Genomic DNA, 14,716 nt, shown 5'->3' with positions numbered 1-14,716 from the left:
AATAATACACTGACATTTTAAGGCATACAAAAATCATTTTAGTTAAAAACCATTAAAGACCCACAATGGAGCGCATACTGGAATACATTGAAGCAAATGGGAGAAACTTACAGGAAGTCATCAACACAACCCAGAAAATCCTCAGCTCCTTTCTGCCCAGTCTTGAGGACATCTTTGATCGACTGGAGTTTTTTTTTTTTAAACAAAGACTAACAGGCTCAGTGAGTTTGTTCCCTTGAGCCATCACCTCCTAAACAAGCACACAAAACTAAACAAATAATGTTATTTTTCTTGAAATTGACAATTCTCACATACGTCTCAAATTCATGTTCTACGGAGACATACTGAAATCAAAATCGTGCACACACTTTTCTGGCATGTTTCTGTGAACAAAAATGCACACATAGAGTTGATATTTCACCTATTTTATTGGAAAATCTTCAAAATAAACAAAACAATGGCACAGCATTATATAAATCTCAAAATGCGCAATATAGCCGTAGAAATACTGCAGTTCCCTCTGCGTGAAGTAACGTCCTAGAAAAGCAATGGTGATCACGGAGGAAGTGCAGTTTTTTTTTGCTGGACAAACATGCTTCAATGTTTTTTTTTTTTTTGGGGGGGGGGGGATATTGTGTAGGTTTTAAGGCCCACCGATGTGAGGCGTGCTAAGAAAATAAGCGTTGGGCTTACATGGAAGAGCTCAAAGTTACGACATGAATATATTAAAGACAAAGCTAAAGATATACAGGTATACAGTGGCATTTTCGGACGTGAGGCTGGGAACATTCTTGGCTATTCAAAAGGGGAACAAAAAAGTGGGAAAGGTTAATGAACTGAATAGTAAGCAATAGATCTCTCTTCATGTATATATGTATATATATATAAATTTGTTTTTTTTTAAATTGTCTGAGTGAGAAAACACAAAAATAGTGACAAGGGAGCACTTTGGATTGGGTGGTCCAAGCTCAGCTGAACAGGCTTGTCGAGTCTGATGGAGGCAAGCAGGCGAGCGGGTGCTTGGCTGCGGCATCTTCTCTCTTTTTTATTTCTATGTTATTAAGCTTGCCTGACCTTGGACGGAGTGTACTGCTTATCCACGGACGCATCCTGTAGAAACATGTGGAGGCATTTTTCGTTCTGGGCCAGAGGGTGTCCCGCCACTCTGAGAACACACACACACAAAAAGTTAATTCTCGAAAGTTCACAATTTACGTCATGATAACAATGTAGATCAGGGGTCACCAACATGGTGCCCATGGGTATCAGGTAGGCCCCTAAGAACAACAGAGTAGCCTGCAGTCTGGTTATGAAAAAGCTCAGAAGTGATGGGTCATTGTGGTATTTTAGGACAGTGTTTCTCAACTGGAGGGTCGAGGCCCAAAAGTGGGTCACAGGCCTTTGCCTTGGGAAAATAAGGCTAAAGGGAGAAAAAAAACGGAAGGTCAGTTACACTCCTTAACAGCAGATGTTAATAATGCAGCTGCCCTGTTAAGTCAGTCGGCATGGTCCCAATTGCGTTTGAGGAAGACAATATCTCATTGTATTGGTTCTATTTCCAACAACTATCAAGTGGGAAAAGAAAATTATTGAAAAATACAAACATTACGTACGAGTGTCTCATTAATGCACTGCTGGGAGGTACAGGAAATGGTTTACAAAGGTTAACCTTTTACCAGTATATGAATCTTTATTATCTACATAATAAAATCACTCTCAATATTTAGGTACCTGTATTGTAAATATCATGAGTACAATTTTTAGTATGTGGCTATTTTAAAGCAGTTTTAGGCAGAGCTTATATGCAATGTAGGCTTTTATTCAAGTATATGCAGTACATATTGGTTAGCTGGTCATTTTGTTTTTTTGAAAAAAAAAAAAGGTGAATCAATTCTATCTCTGCTTTGAATTGCACAATCATATTATTCGATAAATTTGAAAATTGGAATTATATTCTGGATTTGGGTCACAGCTTGTCATTAAGGGTAGAATGCTGGGTCCTTAAGTCAGACCAGATGAGAACCATTGTTCTAGGAAATTTGATCTCGACCTGCAAAATTAAATCTTTGATATGATCAGCTGCTTTGCATACATGGTAAATTTTTCCAAAACTCCTCTTTAAATTACACTATAGTTTATGTATATAAATCATTAAGTACCCTTAAACAGGGCAGATGTTTTGGTTGTGATTGAGCTCATTTTAATCCTACTTCTAATAATTACAACCTGGCAATAACATAAAAACATAACTTGTTAGTTTAAAAATGCATAAGAAACTGGTAGCCCCTTGCACTTAGTACAACAAAAGTGCGTGCCTCTCGGCTTTAAAAAAGGTTAACCCAGATGTCGAGGTACGTTTTAAAAATATGTTGCATGCTGGCCACTGTAAATATGACAAAAATGCCTTTTTAAGGACATTACATCTGCAAATATTAATGAGAAAATGTATGTTACCTTAAAATAAGTTCCTGAACCATTACAACAAATTGGGATTTTAAGATGTCATCAAAGAGGCTGGAGTCACGTTTTAAATTTAATTCATGCAGGGTGAAAAAAATATTCAAAGCTTCATGTGTCTTTAATACCTTAATAAATCTTGGCTCCAGTGACTTAAAATAATTTCCCCAAGTCACAAAGCAGATGATAGGGGGGGATTTTTTAAGGGTTATTGTTCTATCTTCTTTATTCATTATCCATTATCGGTCAGTTCGTAATACGCTACAAAGCCTAGGAGCCGGGACTCTTACTCTCAGCCAAAAGGCCAAGCTAAGGTCCTAGCCTTAAAGCCTTGCTGCGATCATTGCGAATGCACTGTTCCCGGATGTACTGCAATACCGGGCCAGTGCGTGGAGTGGACAGATAATAGAGACGCAGCGTGCGCACCCCCTGTGCTAGTTGAGGAAAATAATAACCTCTTGTGCATTTATAACAGAGAGCTGGACCCTCTACCGAAGGGGTTCAATAATCAGTCAACAGGCAAAAAGTAATGTACGGTAACGATCGTTAAATGTGACTTGGGGAAAATCAATTTGTCATTATGCCTCTTCCATTAAAATCTGGAGGGAAATGTTCCCTTTCTAAGGCACTCTGACATTAAGCTTGACTCAGTGTTCCAGCAGATGATGCATGAAGCCTTATACAACACGATATGTCGTGCACCTGAGACTTTGGAGGTGATGCTATCAAATGTCCACATCGTAACCTCTAATGGGAATGTTAAATTAAAATACATGTGCGTAATTTTTTTCCCACTACACTTGGGGAGCAATCAAGCTGCGCATTCCAAAAGATATTCCTTTCACAATGATCAGAATTATTTTATAAAGCAGCAGATCTGTAAACAATAATATGCTTACCTGCAGTGTTTTGCATGGGATGCATGCAACAACATACTAATTCCACACACTTTGTCCCCCATTCTCCAAAAATACAAATTTACTCAATCTGGACATGCTTGACATTCAAAGCGAAACACCAATTCATTTTCAGATGAATTAAAAAAAAAAAAGAAAAAACGTCTGCAATCAAAGCAAATAATCACAACGCAACTATAGCTTTTATTGTTTGGCAGCTAAGAAAAAAGGGTGGGCCGGTAAGCATTTAAAACATGCTGAAATTGAAGTTGCAATTATCATAAATTAAACATCAAAAATGTGTGTGGGGGAACAAAATGTGCTTTGTTGGGCAATTACCAACCACAATTTAAAAAGCCAGTGTCTAAAGTTGTGTGGGTGATATAAAATGAGCCAAAAATGCTGAAGAAACGCCAAGATGCTCTTGAGCTCTACAAGTTGGCCAGAATTCCCAATGATTTATTCTTAATTTAGAAAGTTCACGTAAAAAAGGTTTGAAATAAACATGCAAGAGTTATTTGAACAGAAATAGATATTTAGACGGGTAATATAATACGTTACTCACAAGCATTCATTCTTTATCCTCTGCACGGATCTCTTTGATCTCCGGCAAAACTCACATAAAATGCGACAGAAACAAAATGAAAATAAATCCCAACAGCTTGCCAAAATCATTTTTGCCGTTCCATGTATTCCGTTACTCCCAAAGCCTGTACAACATTTAGTAATTTTATTCATATTTAGTTTCTTTTGTCTTTTATTAGCATGTTTGGTATTGGAGAAATCCAAAAGTAATTGAAAGTAATCCAGTTAAAGTAACTCTACCCAACCCTGTATACGAATACAAAGCAAAAACACATGAACTATCATACCAATGTTAATTTTTCAAGAAAAAAAATCATAGGTCGCGAAATTGGTATTTCTTTTACTTTGTGGAGTCCCCGTCTTGCTGCTCAAAGTGACCAAAACATTATGTGTTCCGAATGTTGAAAAAACAAATGTGGGAAGCTCCCGATTTGTCTGCAACTTGGATTTACTACCGCGAAGAAACCTCTTGGGTCCTCGCTCAAGGCAGTCGGCGCACCGGTAAAAGTGAGTTTATGTTTTGAAAAAAAAAAAGTTTATGCCACTTTTTTTATGCAATTAGTGTTTTTAGCATTGTTTCCAACAGCTACTTCTAGCCACGTTATTAGCTTCGTGCTTACCGATAAATGGGACTCACAGTCATTCTTGTCTTATTTTTACTCGGCTGGTGGAATTAGAATTGTTTATTGTTTATTGTCATTGGTAGAAAGATTGTAAAACATTGTATGCAACGAGATTAGACATGACACTGGTGGAAGTACAGTGGAACCTCGGTTTTCGAACGCCTCTCAGTTCGAACAAATCGGGAGTTCGACCAAAAATTTCGAGAAATTCTTGCTTCGCTGTTCGGTCAAAAATTCGGAGTTCGAACGCCGGTAATGCGTGAGTGCGTACGCTAGAGTGCGATGCTGAGCGGCGTACAGAGGTTCCACTGTAGTTAGTCTGCATTTTGGAAAAAAAAGAAGATGATTATACTTTATTCTGAGTAAATGTTTTTCTTCGTAGTCGTTGAATGCAAAGCTAAACTATTTGAGCTATCTGTTACTTTATAAAGGAACACCTCCAGGCACCCTCGCCTCTTTGCTCCTGATATTGCTTTTGTGTGGCGTGAAGAGATAAATCGTAAGCTTCGCTAAGTTTTTTTTTCAACATTCAAAACACAAGATAGTTTCAGCTTGGATGCCCAAACCAGCGAGATCCAAGACAAACTTTACGGCAACTTCAGGCGGGGATTCCAGAAAGTAAAAGAAATAAAAAATTCTTGACCTATGATTTTTTTTCGTTAAAATTACATTGGTATGATAATTCATGTATTTTTGCTTGGTATTCAAATCAATGTTGTTGTTTTTTTTTACACCACTAGAATTCAGTAATTATTTCATACGGTCCCTTTTAAACTTTCATTTTAAGGCAGGATCTTAAACTATTAACCCGGAGGCCGCAAACGGCTCTCAGGCCAAGAACATTTAGATCCCTGATATTTAGTATATGCCAATCTGAAATACATGCCCAGGAATGGCCATGGCATGCATTGCATCAATGCACAGACTTTTTAATATTGTCTCATTTGTACAAACAAATCTATCAATGAGTTCATCTTGTAAGTAACAAAGTGCCGGCTTACTTGTTTAAGAACTGCTCCAGACCTTTTCTCCGCTCTTCTATGAAAGAGTCGTCAAATATCCCATCGTCCCCTCGGAAGGGCAGCTGCCGGATCAGAGCTTTCCCTGGGAGGGGCGGCACAACAACCTGAGAGAAGAACCAAACGGGAAAATCAATGGCGGCACTTCAACGGGCAGAAGGACGCCGACCCGTGTTTCATTCAATGTACGCTCTGTAAATTGATTTCATGGATGCTTGCGTGTAGGCGAGGCGTTCCCGACATTTTGAAGGCTAGAAACCAAAGACAAAACATATTCATCGGCTGGGCTGTGGGAATGTAAATGGGCTATTTGCCCCCTCACCTTGCTCTCTCTTTCCAACTCTGCCCTGAGCCACTCAAAGTCACTGTAGCGCCGCCGTACACTCGACTCCTTCAGCTTGAAGATGGGGAGGTTGGTCTGAGGGAGAAAATGGATAGGGTTAAAAGGGGACACTGCTTTCAAGTTCCTGGAATGCTATACCTCTACAAATCAATGGAGCTGTACAAACAAACAAGACAGTGCATTTAGGATAATATTTGTATGACTGCAGTTTGATTAATTTTTTATACATGATGTGACTGAAAAGCAACAAAAGAAGGTACACTACTCATATCTAGGTTAACAATAGTTTATTTTTTTATTAGGAATGTTTAATGCCACTTTCAAAAACACCAATTAGGATATGAACAAAAGAGGTAATTCAATAACGAGAGATGATTATTGTGTTAATACAAACTAAAGCCAAGGAAGATTTACTTTTAATTGTGTGTGATTTAATTTTACCTTTAAATACTGTTTTGGCTCCAATTGAACTTACTCACAAAACCTGGGGTGAATCATGTGCAGACCTAGAGATGGTTTGTCAGGTCCAAATCAAGTCAACCTATACTGATACACCATTCTGTCCAACATTGCATTAAGCACACAAAGTTCAGAAATAATGTCGTTCTTTGTGTTCAGATAAAAGCCTTTGATGGCCGTCAGCCAATGGAAGACGAGTACTCTGCTGCATAAAAAACACGAGCCAGTTGACATTGTCCCAAGTGGGTGAACAAAAGTGATTTCATTTGTGCGTCTTGTGTAGGTTTAAGGAAAAAAACATGGTCTCCCCCCAAAATAAAAAAAACTTGCAATCCTTCTAAACCTGGCCTCCAAGAGACAAAAATCACTTATGTTTGGCTCACCAAGGTCTGCCCCTCTCAGACTGTTTTGCCGAGTTTTTTGCACGTTCTCAAATACGGCGTAGACGCTTGCATGTCCCGCTGTTGACGAGCACTCGAGAGCGACGGTCTCATTTGAAAGACGGGAGATGTTTCGACATTGACGGAGAACACAGGCTCAAACAGCAAATTACAGCACAATGCCTAACCTATTCACAAGTCCTGACAGCACATGGCCATCTCATGACAATGTACGAATGAGGAGGGGGAGATTTGAAGCGGAGGGGCTGAGTGAAGATTTTCAATAGCGAGCCGCTTTCACAGAAGGTCAGAATTCAGGGAAGAAAGCACCACAATGGCGAAGCAATTGAGCAAGTGGGTGCGGCATAGGTTCACATAAGAACAACACTGATCAATAGGCTGATGTATACAACAGTGTGCCGTAAAGAGGATGGAGAGTTAACTACAAGGCTGAGTAAATGGCTGCACAAAAGTAAATTAATAAGTGTGTCTTTATGTTGGGGGCTTCATTTGGGCTATGCTAGAATACCGTAATTGAGAGATGTAAGGGTGTTCCAAAGTGATCTTTTGCTACTATAGGATCGCTACCATTCATTCTCATTCATCTTTATTAATTTAGTTTAAAAAAAAAATGTTTTTTATCCGTAGTCAGTCGTCTTATTTACCGTGATGGTACCCTCTCTATCTTTCTATCTACCCAGGTTATATCGCTCGAGAGGCGTGACCGACAGCAAGACAAACACATACAAAAACAAAGAAAATTTAAAAAAAAGAGAGAAAAAGTACCCAAATGAAGTAAATATAAACGGCCACATTTTTACTTTTCGAGCCAGTTAAAAAAAAAATAAACCTCAGTTTCCAGTTCCTTCCAGGTGAAGTTGTCAACTGAGTTACTCTCCCTACTCCCAGGTCACAGGAGAAGTGGATTAGTTTAGCTTTATTGCCCCACTCCTCTGGCATTAACTCCACTTGCCTGTCCCCGCTGCGTAATGTTACCTCACAGCGAGGAGTGCCACAAAGTTAATCCCTCGCACAACAGATCACAGTTACAGGTAATCTGCCACCGCCGTGACTCTAATCCCATCATGTGCACACTAGAAAACACTTAACGGAGTACAAACCCGCACACATGCACAGACTCCTTAAAAAATACGGCTGACGCAAAGCTTTCGAGCATGTTTGCACTGACGAAGAGTTGGTTCCCCTATGTTGCATTTAAAAAAAAAAATATAAACCCGTGCAACTAGAGTCCAAGAAAAAAAAGTCACCTAGCCTTAAAATCCTCTTTTGCTCTCAAACCCAGTGATTAAGAGATTGCTTCTGCAAAATGGAGGGCGGATCGCCGTCGACAAAAGTGAAAAGTGAGAAGTCTCACCCGCCCGAAAGGAGGCAGTGTGAGAGTTCTTAGAGTCAAAGATCAGGTTTCTTCGGCTTCTGTTCTCTTGGCGGCCTGAACTTGCTGGCCAGTGTGTCTACGTTGGCATGGGAGCAACTTCCACTCGGTAAGGTGTCAACAAAAGGGGACTGGAGAATGATTTGGGTGTGGGGTGTGTGTACAAAACTAAAGATTAAAAAAAAAAGTCTAACAAAAACATTTACCAGAAAAGCCATTTTTTCTTAAACATAAACACTCAAATTATCCAGAAGTCAATGCTTTGTGTTTAAAAGAAGACAACATTTTAATGGATGCATTTTGGGTAACTAATCACATTGCTTAAGTTAAAATCTTGCAACCCTGATTTGATTGCTCTACTTTTCCCCATTCCCTCTTTCTCGCACACTTCTTGTCACATCTTCAGTCCATCACTTGGAAAAGAAAAAGCTTCAGAATACTTATAAAATCTGAAAGGAGTTGATGCACACAGCTACCCTCTTCAAAAAACAGGCCACCCAGCTTCCTGTCCCTTTATGAGCACCCAAGGCAATGTATGATCCATAAGAAGAGAGTAGCGCATAACAAGCAAGGCACAATATCTTATCTCTCTTGGGGAAAAAAAAAAGAAAAAAAGGCAGAAGCCTTTAAAAACAGCCTCGGACAAAGATCACTCGTCTCCTGAGAGAAGAGTTCAAGGCCACCACGCATTAGCTTTTAGCGGGATAAATCAAGTCAAGTTGGAGAGGTGTGCATCCTAAAGCGCATCCCTCTCATACCCACAACCCCCTTTTCTAATAATGGCATTAATAATGGCAACATAATACCATCTCATTGCATCATACTCTGAAATGGTGAAAGAAGAGGCTAGGAACAAAAGCTTTGGGGTGACGGGTCTTTTGCACTCGCCTTGCCGCGTACGCTCTCTCGTTCGCCGGCCCCAGCGCGTTGACGGGAAAACCGCTCTCTCGCTGGCAAAAAGCTGCTTTGTTACCATAGTATCAACTCCCACTTTTGATACTGTCATCTCAAGTAGGATATGGTAGCCTTGATACAATATGTTCCCCATTTCCATTAAAATAGTTGTCCAAGAGGATGCTGTAGACTTTGGATTACACTTGACTGTGCCTGACAAGCACGCCCACCCTGCCCCGCCTTCTCGCACCCACCCGCCCCATCACTACTCATTTTTGTTAATGGACAAAATCCTCACACTCCCTCACCCCAAATTGAAGGCAGAAAGAAAGCGAGGGAGAAGCTAAAGGAATACAAAAGAGAATGGTGGAGGATGAGAAGTAGAATAAGCCTTTTATGTGCTCCTATCTATAAAACAAAGTGAGATACCCAAGTCCAGGAGTCTGAATGCAAAGAGGGGACAAAAATAAGACTATCTAATAATGTCATCATCAGATTATGACCAAATATTAATAGTCTAAAGACGATTTGTTCTTGCACTTTTTTTATTGTATGTTGTGATTAAGACCAAAATAATGCAAATTCATAACAAATGCTAATTACAATATACTTGATTAGGATCTTAAAATAGTAAGGTAGAAACATTTTCATGACTATATAGTCTAGATTGTTTGAATATACCCCAAAAGAGCTGCTATATAAACTGGGGTGAACAATATCTTGAGTCTGGCAAACCGCACGGCACTTTCTTTTTCTGCTTCCTCAAAATTATACTTGCGACTCAATTCTGAAAAAGGGATATTTAAGAACGTTAGAGTTTGTTTCATACGAGGTAAAATATATTTTGGGGTGCTTGAATTAGAGTTATTGCAAGGACATTTATTTATATGCAAACTTCTATTCACATATTCCTGCCATTTGTGTTGCAAATAGTAGTGTAACTTTACAACAACTATCACTCATCAGTAGAAGAAGTGCAAGAAAAGCAAAAGGTGCATAAATGCCGATGTTTGTCACACTTTGATGAGGCGTTCCATTCGTAATGTAATGCACACTCATTTTGATTTATTAAAGTATTGTACTCTAATAAAATGTTGAACCAATGCCCACCTTTGAGTAAAAAAGGTGGGGGAAAAAAGGGTCCAAACTTGCTTTATTGTCCTAAAATAAGCTTTCTCCGGTCGCTTGGGTATCTCAGATTTCAACTGGAAGTTAAAACAAAAGTCGACTTCTTCAACAGGACCCTCGACATTACAAGTCTGCTCAGGAAAAATGAGATATCCATCTCCTTTCAGGGTCTCGTTAGCTTTCATCTCTGGGAGTGAAAGGAGGAGGGCTGATCCCATTGATTTGAATGCAGACGTAAAGCTTGCCTGTCAACAAGTGACTATGCAGGCTGACTCCAAGAGAGCTAGAGCAAATAACCGGCCTTCGGTAGGCAGGAAAAAAAAACAACTTATAGCTCACCTCCATTTCTCAATATTCATCACTTGCAACACTCAGAGTGGACTTTATAATTTCATAATGTAAATATGCCTTTGATCTGTTATTTACATTATGCAGTCAACTGTCCATTGAGCCAGCAGTTACTGGCAGTGTAAGCTCACAGTGAAGCGGGCAAGTCACTGCACAGAGAGTGAAATGGCATGGGTGGAAACAGGATCAAGGCTGCCGAAGGAGGGGAGGAGGTGGCTTTATACCCCTTCCATGGATTTTGAGGGTGCATGGCCTGGCAGTTAACGCTTCAACTCCCCCCACATGGCTGGCCTATTTTATTCTTTCCCCTCTCAATGAAGGGATTAAAAAGACTGAGAGCGACCACAAGGGTTCTTTCGATTTTGGGTGGAACGTGGGACGGCAGTGGGAACTTAACCCACGGCAAATGAGCTGTGAGAAAAAAAAGACAATATACAGTATACACAACTTTGGGTTCATGAATATCGTGATTAAAATGTGACAAAGAATCAGTTACAGACTGAACATTAGTTTACCACTCTGAAGATGAAGTTAAGAACTTCAAAAGGGCGAAGCATTAAGTGAAGCAAAAAAGTTGACAACAAATTTACTGAGGAACAAGAGATGCGGTGCTTCATCTGTGGTCTCATGCAAAGCAGGGTCATACGGGGTTACGAGGTGCATAATATCGCTGATTACACGCATATGCTAATCATACCAATCTAATCAAGTACAGTAGCCCCGTGTTAAACTCTGACGCCTGGACTTTTTTGTTTTCACTCGCACTGTATCCTTGAAATCAATCTTGGGGGATATGTGTTAGATTTTGTCAAAGTCTAGGTTACCATGAGATTTATATAATCATTTAACTAATATTTAAAAATTATCATGCACAAATATCAAGGTTGTACATTTACATTGCACTTCCTGAGAGTGCTTAGGAAAAAACAACCTTAAAGAGAAGATAATGGTGTGCTTATACAGAGCCAAAATAGAGAGCACACTCACATATGGCATCATGTGCAGTAGGTTTGGAGCACAGCAACAGAATGTGGAACTGTACTCATCAACACAGCCCAGAAAATCATCGACTACCCTTTGCTCAGTCTGAGGGACATTGCCAGCTCCGGCTACTGCAGCAGAGCCAGCAATGTTGAAAATGCTTACTACGTTGTTATGTATGCCGAAAAAGAAAATACAATTCAATTATCTGTACTCATGTAATATATAGACTCCATTACTGAAATCACACAACATCTGTTAAAGGTCGATTCCAGAGTCAGCGGACCAGCGCCTGGACCTGAAGCATGTAAACGTCTCCATCGACCAGCTGGCTGGCATGGGAAGCTGCGTCATTGCTTTCATAGACTTTGTGGACAATTTTACAGGCTCGAAGTCTTGTTGCTGTTAGGGACTTTTTAGACAATTTTACAGGCTCGAGTCATCATTGATGTCATGCACTTTCCGGACAAAGTTCTGCATATTCAGCGTTCCCGTTTGCCCGCGTCCCTGCGTCCTAGGCGCATCATTTTTGCTGGGGACGCATAGTCTCAAATCAACGGGCGTCACCGGGACGCAACTTTTTTGACACAAAATTGTCATTGTTAACGGATTACGTTTTTTTTACAAAGATTTACCGCACTCCAAACTTTTCGTCAGGCGGATCAGTCATTGTTGTTTTGGTCTCGCGGTTCGAGTTTTCGTCTACACGCCGATCTCAGCAAACGAGATCTCGTTGCTACAAGATGACGTCATCGTTGTGGTGCTTGTCGTCGAGTGAAGGTTAAGTAACAGTTAGTATTAGGTGAAAATCAACGCAAAATTGTAATTTCTTCAGTGTCAGTAAAGTCGAAACATAATACAGAAAGTGATAACGGCAATAATTACGGCACGAAAATATGGCGGAAAAATTATTCGGAAGATCGCGGAGGCAAGCAAAACACATGTGTCGAAGCGAACGATTCGACGAAAGAAAATAAAAAGAATACTACTAGCAAGGAAAGGACTTTTCTGCCAAAATGGACTAAATTATATTCCTGGTGATGCTATGAGGAGGATGATTATGGATTGGACCTTGAGAAGGCATTACAACTGTGGCGGGACAGCAAACCGCAAAGAATATATGAACTGAAAAATCTGAAGTGATAACTGCTTTGTATTACCAATTAACTGTGATGATTAAAAGTGCATGAATATATAGACTAATATTTCAGCAACATTGTTTTGTATAATGTACAATATTTTTGTGAACTAAAAAATCTGAAGTGATAACTCCTTTGTATTACCAATAAACTGTGATAATTTAAAATAAATGCAAATATAGATTAATATAATTATTTCAGCAATATTATTTTGTATAATGTACAATATTGTTGTGAACTGATAAATCTGAAGTGATAAGTGCTTTGTATTACCAATAAACTGTGGTGATTAAAACTGAATGAATATATAGATTTATATTATATTTTGTCGCCGATTTACAATTTCAACCCCGATAACACTAAATTTTGGGGACCCATAGATCTCTGTTGCAACCCATAGATTTTTGAGCATGCGAGTCCCCGGGACCCGTCACTTTTCAGGGGTAAAATGAACACTGCATATTACCTATGTTTTTCTACTAAGTGCTAAATCTATTGCACCCTGGTCATCCTGGAAGGGGGTTATCACTTGTGATGCCCTTTCTTAAAGTTTCTTATGGATCAGGGGATGGTGTAATTGTAACCTGTGCAGTCCTTTGAGACATTTTGTGATTAAATTAAATAATGTCACTTGACATATTAATTTCATACATTCATAGTTAAAACTTTGCTTGTGCTAAAAGGTAGTCCGTAAAATAACTGCTAGTAAAACCAACAAGCACAAAGCTTGTGTTACGCAACCGATTTATAAAATGCTGTTTGTCACATTTACAACCCTGTAAGAGTCAATCGCTGCTCAAGCCGTTATTGCAGCATAAGGTAAGTCATATGTCTTTTACTCATTTGTCAGCTTGTTTAGCAAAGGATTTGGGGAGCTTTTCTGCAGACGGGGGCCCCTTTTCTCCAATGCGAAGTCCTTAGCTGGAGGAGGAAGGAAATGATGCAGGGAGGAGCATAATCTGCGTGCATCCTGTCTAGTTGAGTGACTGTGTGTCCCCACCACTTAAACCACTGTTACGCAAGAAAATGAATGGAGGAGTGGATTAAAAAAACTGAAACTTCACATTGTTTTAATTAAAATAGAGAGCAGCGTCTGCTGGTCATGAGGTGGTTGGCGATTTCAAAATCATAGGGAGTGGCTAAATTCTTTAATTACGGGTTTGGCCTCAACTTCAAAAGTGACTGGTGTGTTAAAATGTTATTCCAAAAGGCAGTCCCTACTTGTAGGTGCAATGCAATCTAACACTGAGCCACAAAGAACTGTCGATGGGAAAACGCAAGAAAACAAGGGTCATAATTGAAACTGACGTCATAAAATCGTCATCCAATGGTATGCGGGTAACCTATGCTAGCTTGAACTGACGGCTGTAGCTAACCTGTCAACAAGCTTCTCTTCGAACTATTTTGAATTGTACTGTCACAAATACCTTCTCAAATTTTGAGAATAACATTATGAACGTACTTTGATAGTGATGTCACTTATCAATAGCCTGCATTCGTGTGTTAAGTTTAAGGAAATAGCCCAGGGGCTAACGATACTAGCAAGTCAAGATGAAAGCTCACCTTCAGTCTGACTTCGTACGTCGTGTGTCGGCCCCTTCCCACACCAGTAGTCTCGGGGTTGCTGACGTCGATCTCCAGAAAGTTGCTCGGAGGTCCATACGCGTCATTGAGGTTCTGGGGCTTGGTAAAGAGCCTTCTTGTATCAGCTATGGTGTCAGCCATTTCTAACGCTGCGCTTTATCGAAGCTAGCTGTGCTGTCAAGCGAAACTTAAAAATAACGGTAGTTTTCCGGTGTGCGCCTTCACAATAAATGCTATAATTACCAGTCCGGTGGATTTAAAATGGATATGTAGAAAGAATATACGCTTGTTTGAAATCATTTGATTTAACATGTTTTGTATTACAGCTCATAATTTGAAAATCCTATTCTCAAAACCACATTCCAAGATTGCAATCAAAGTTTCCAAAGTTGATTAAACCCTTACTTCCGCAGTCCCAAAATTGCAAGCGCTTCCTGATCAGCTGAGCTTGAAGCTCAGCTGACTGTTGCCTGAGCAATCACTTTTC

General features: G+C 39.7%; 2 protein-coding genes across 4 annotated transcripts in view; one reads left to right on the top strand and one right to left on the bottom strand.

Annotated features, from left to right (window-relative positions):
• Window positions 1-409: 409 nt before the first annotated feature.
• On the bottom strand, window positions 410-14,631 carry snx3 (sorting nexin 3). Of its 3 annotated transcripts, XM_088324715.1 has the most exons (5): window positions 14,209-14,631; window positions 5,903-5,998; window positions 5,563-5,687; window positions 1,250-1,420; window positions 410-1,165 (listed from the first exon to the last, which is right to left on the bottom strand). In XM_088324715.1, the coding sequence occupies exons 1-5, from the start codon at window positions 14,368-14,370 to the stop codon at window positions 1,060-1,062; spliced, it is 660 nt and encodes a 219-aa protein (XP_088180841.1). In that variant the 5' UTR covers window positions 14,371-14,631; the 3' UTR covers window positions 410-1,059. The 3 variants fall into 3 exon arrangements, with proteins under 3 accessions (XP_088180841.1, XP_088180843.1, XP_088180842.1); XM_088324717.1 differs by lacking the exon at window positions 1,250-1,420 and having other exon boundaries at window positions 14,209-14,579; XM_088324716.1 differs by lacking the exons at window positions 410-1,165; window positions 1,250-1,420 and adding an exon at window positions 1,479-4,880 and having other exon boundaries at window positions 14,209-14,627.
• Window positions 14,354-14,716, top strand: part of afg1lb (AFG1 like ATPase b) — a 38,033-nt gene continuing 37,670 nt past the window's right edge. The window contains exon 1 of the mRNA XM_088324714.1: window positions 14,354-14,440. The gene's annotated coding sequence lies outside the window, so the exon portion shown is untranslated. The remainder of the gene's footprint in view (window positions 14,441-14,716) is intronic.

The sequence above is a fragment of the Urocampus carinirostris genome, chromosome 20 (genome assembly GCF_059441175.1).
Source record: "Urocampus carinirostris isolate Australia breed hairy pipefish chromosome 20, RoL_Ucar_1.0, whole genome shotgun sequence".
NCBI classification, from domain to species: domain Eukaryota; kingdom Metazoa; phylum Chordata; class Actinopteri; order Syngnathiformes; family Syngnathidae; genus Urocampus; species Urocampus carinirostris.
The sequence above is the reverse complement of the archived record's forward strand: the minus strand, read 5'-3'. Positions and strand labels throughout refer to the sequence as shown.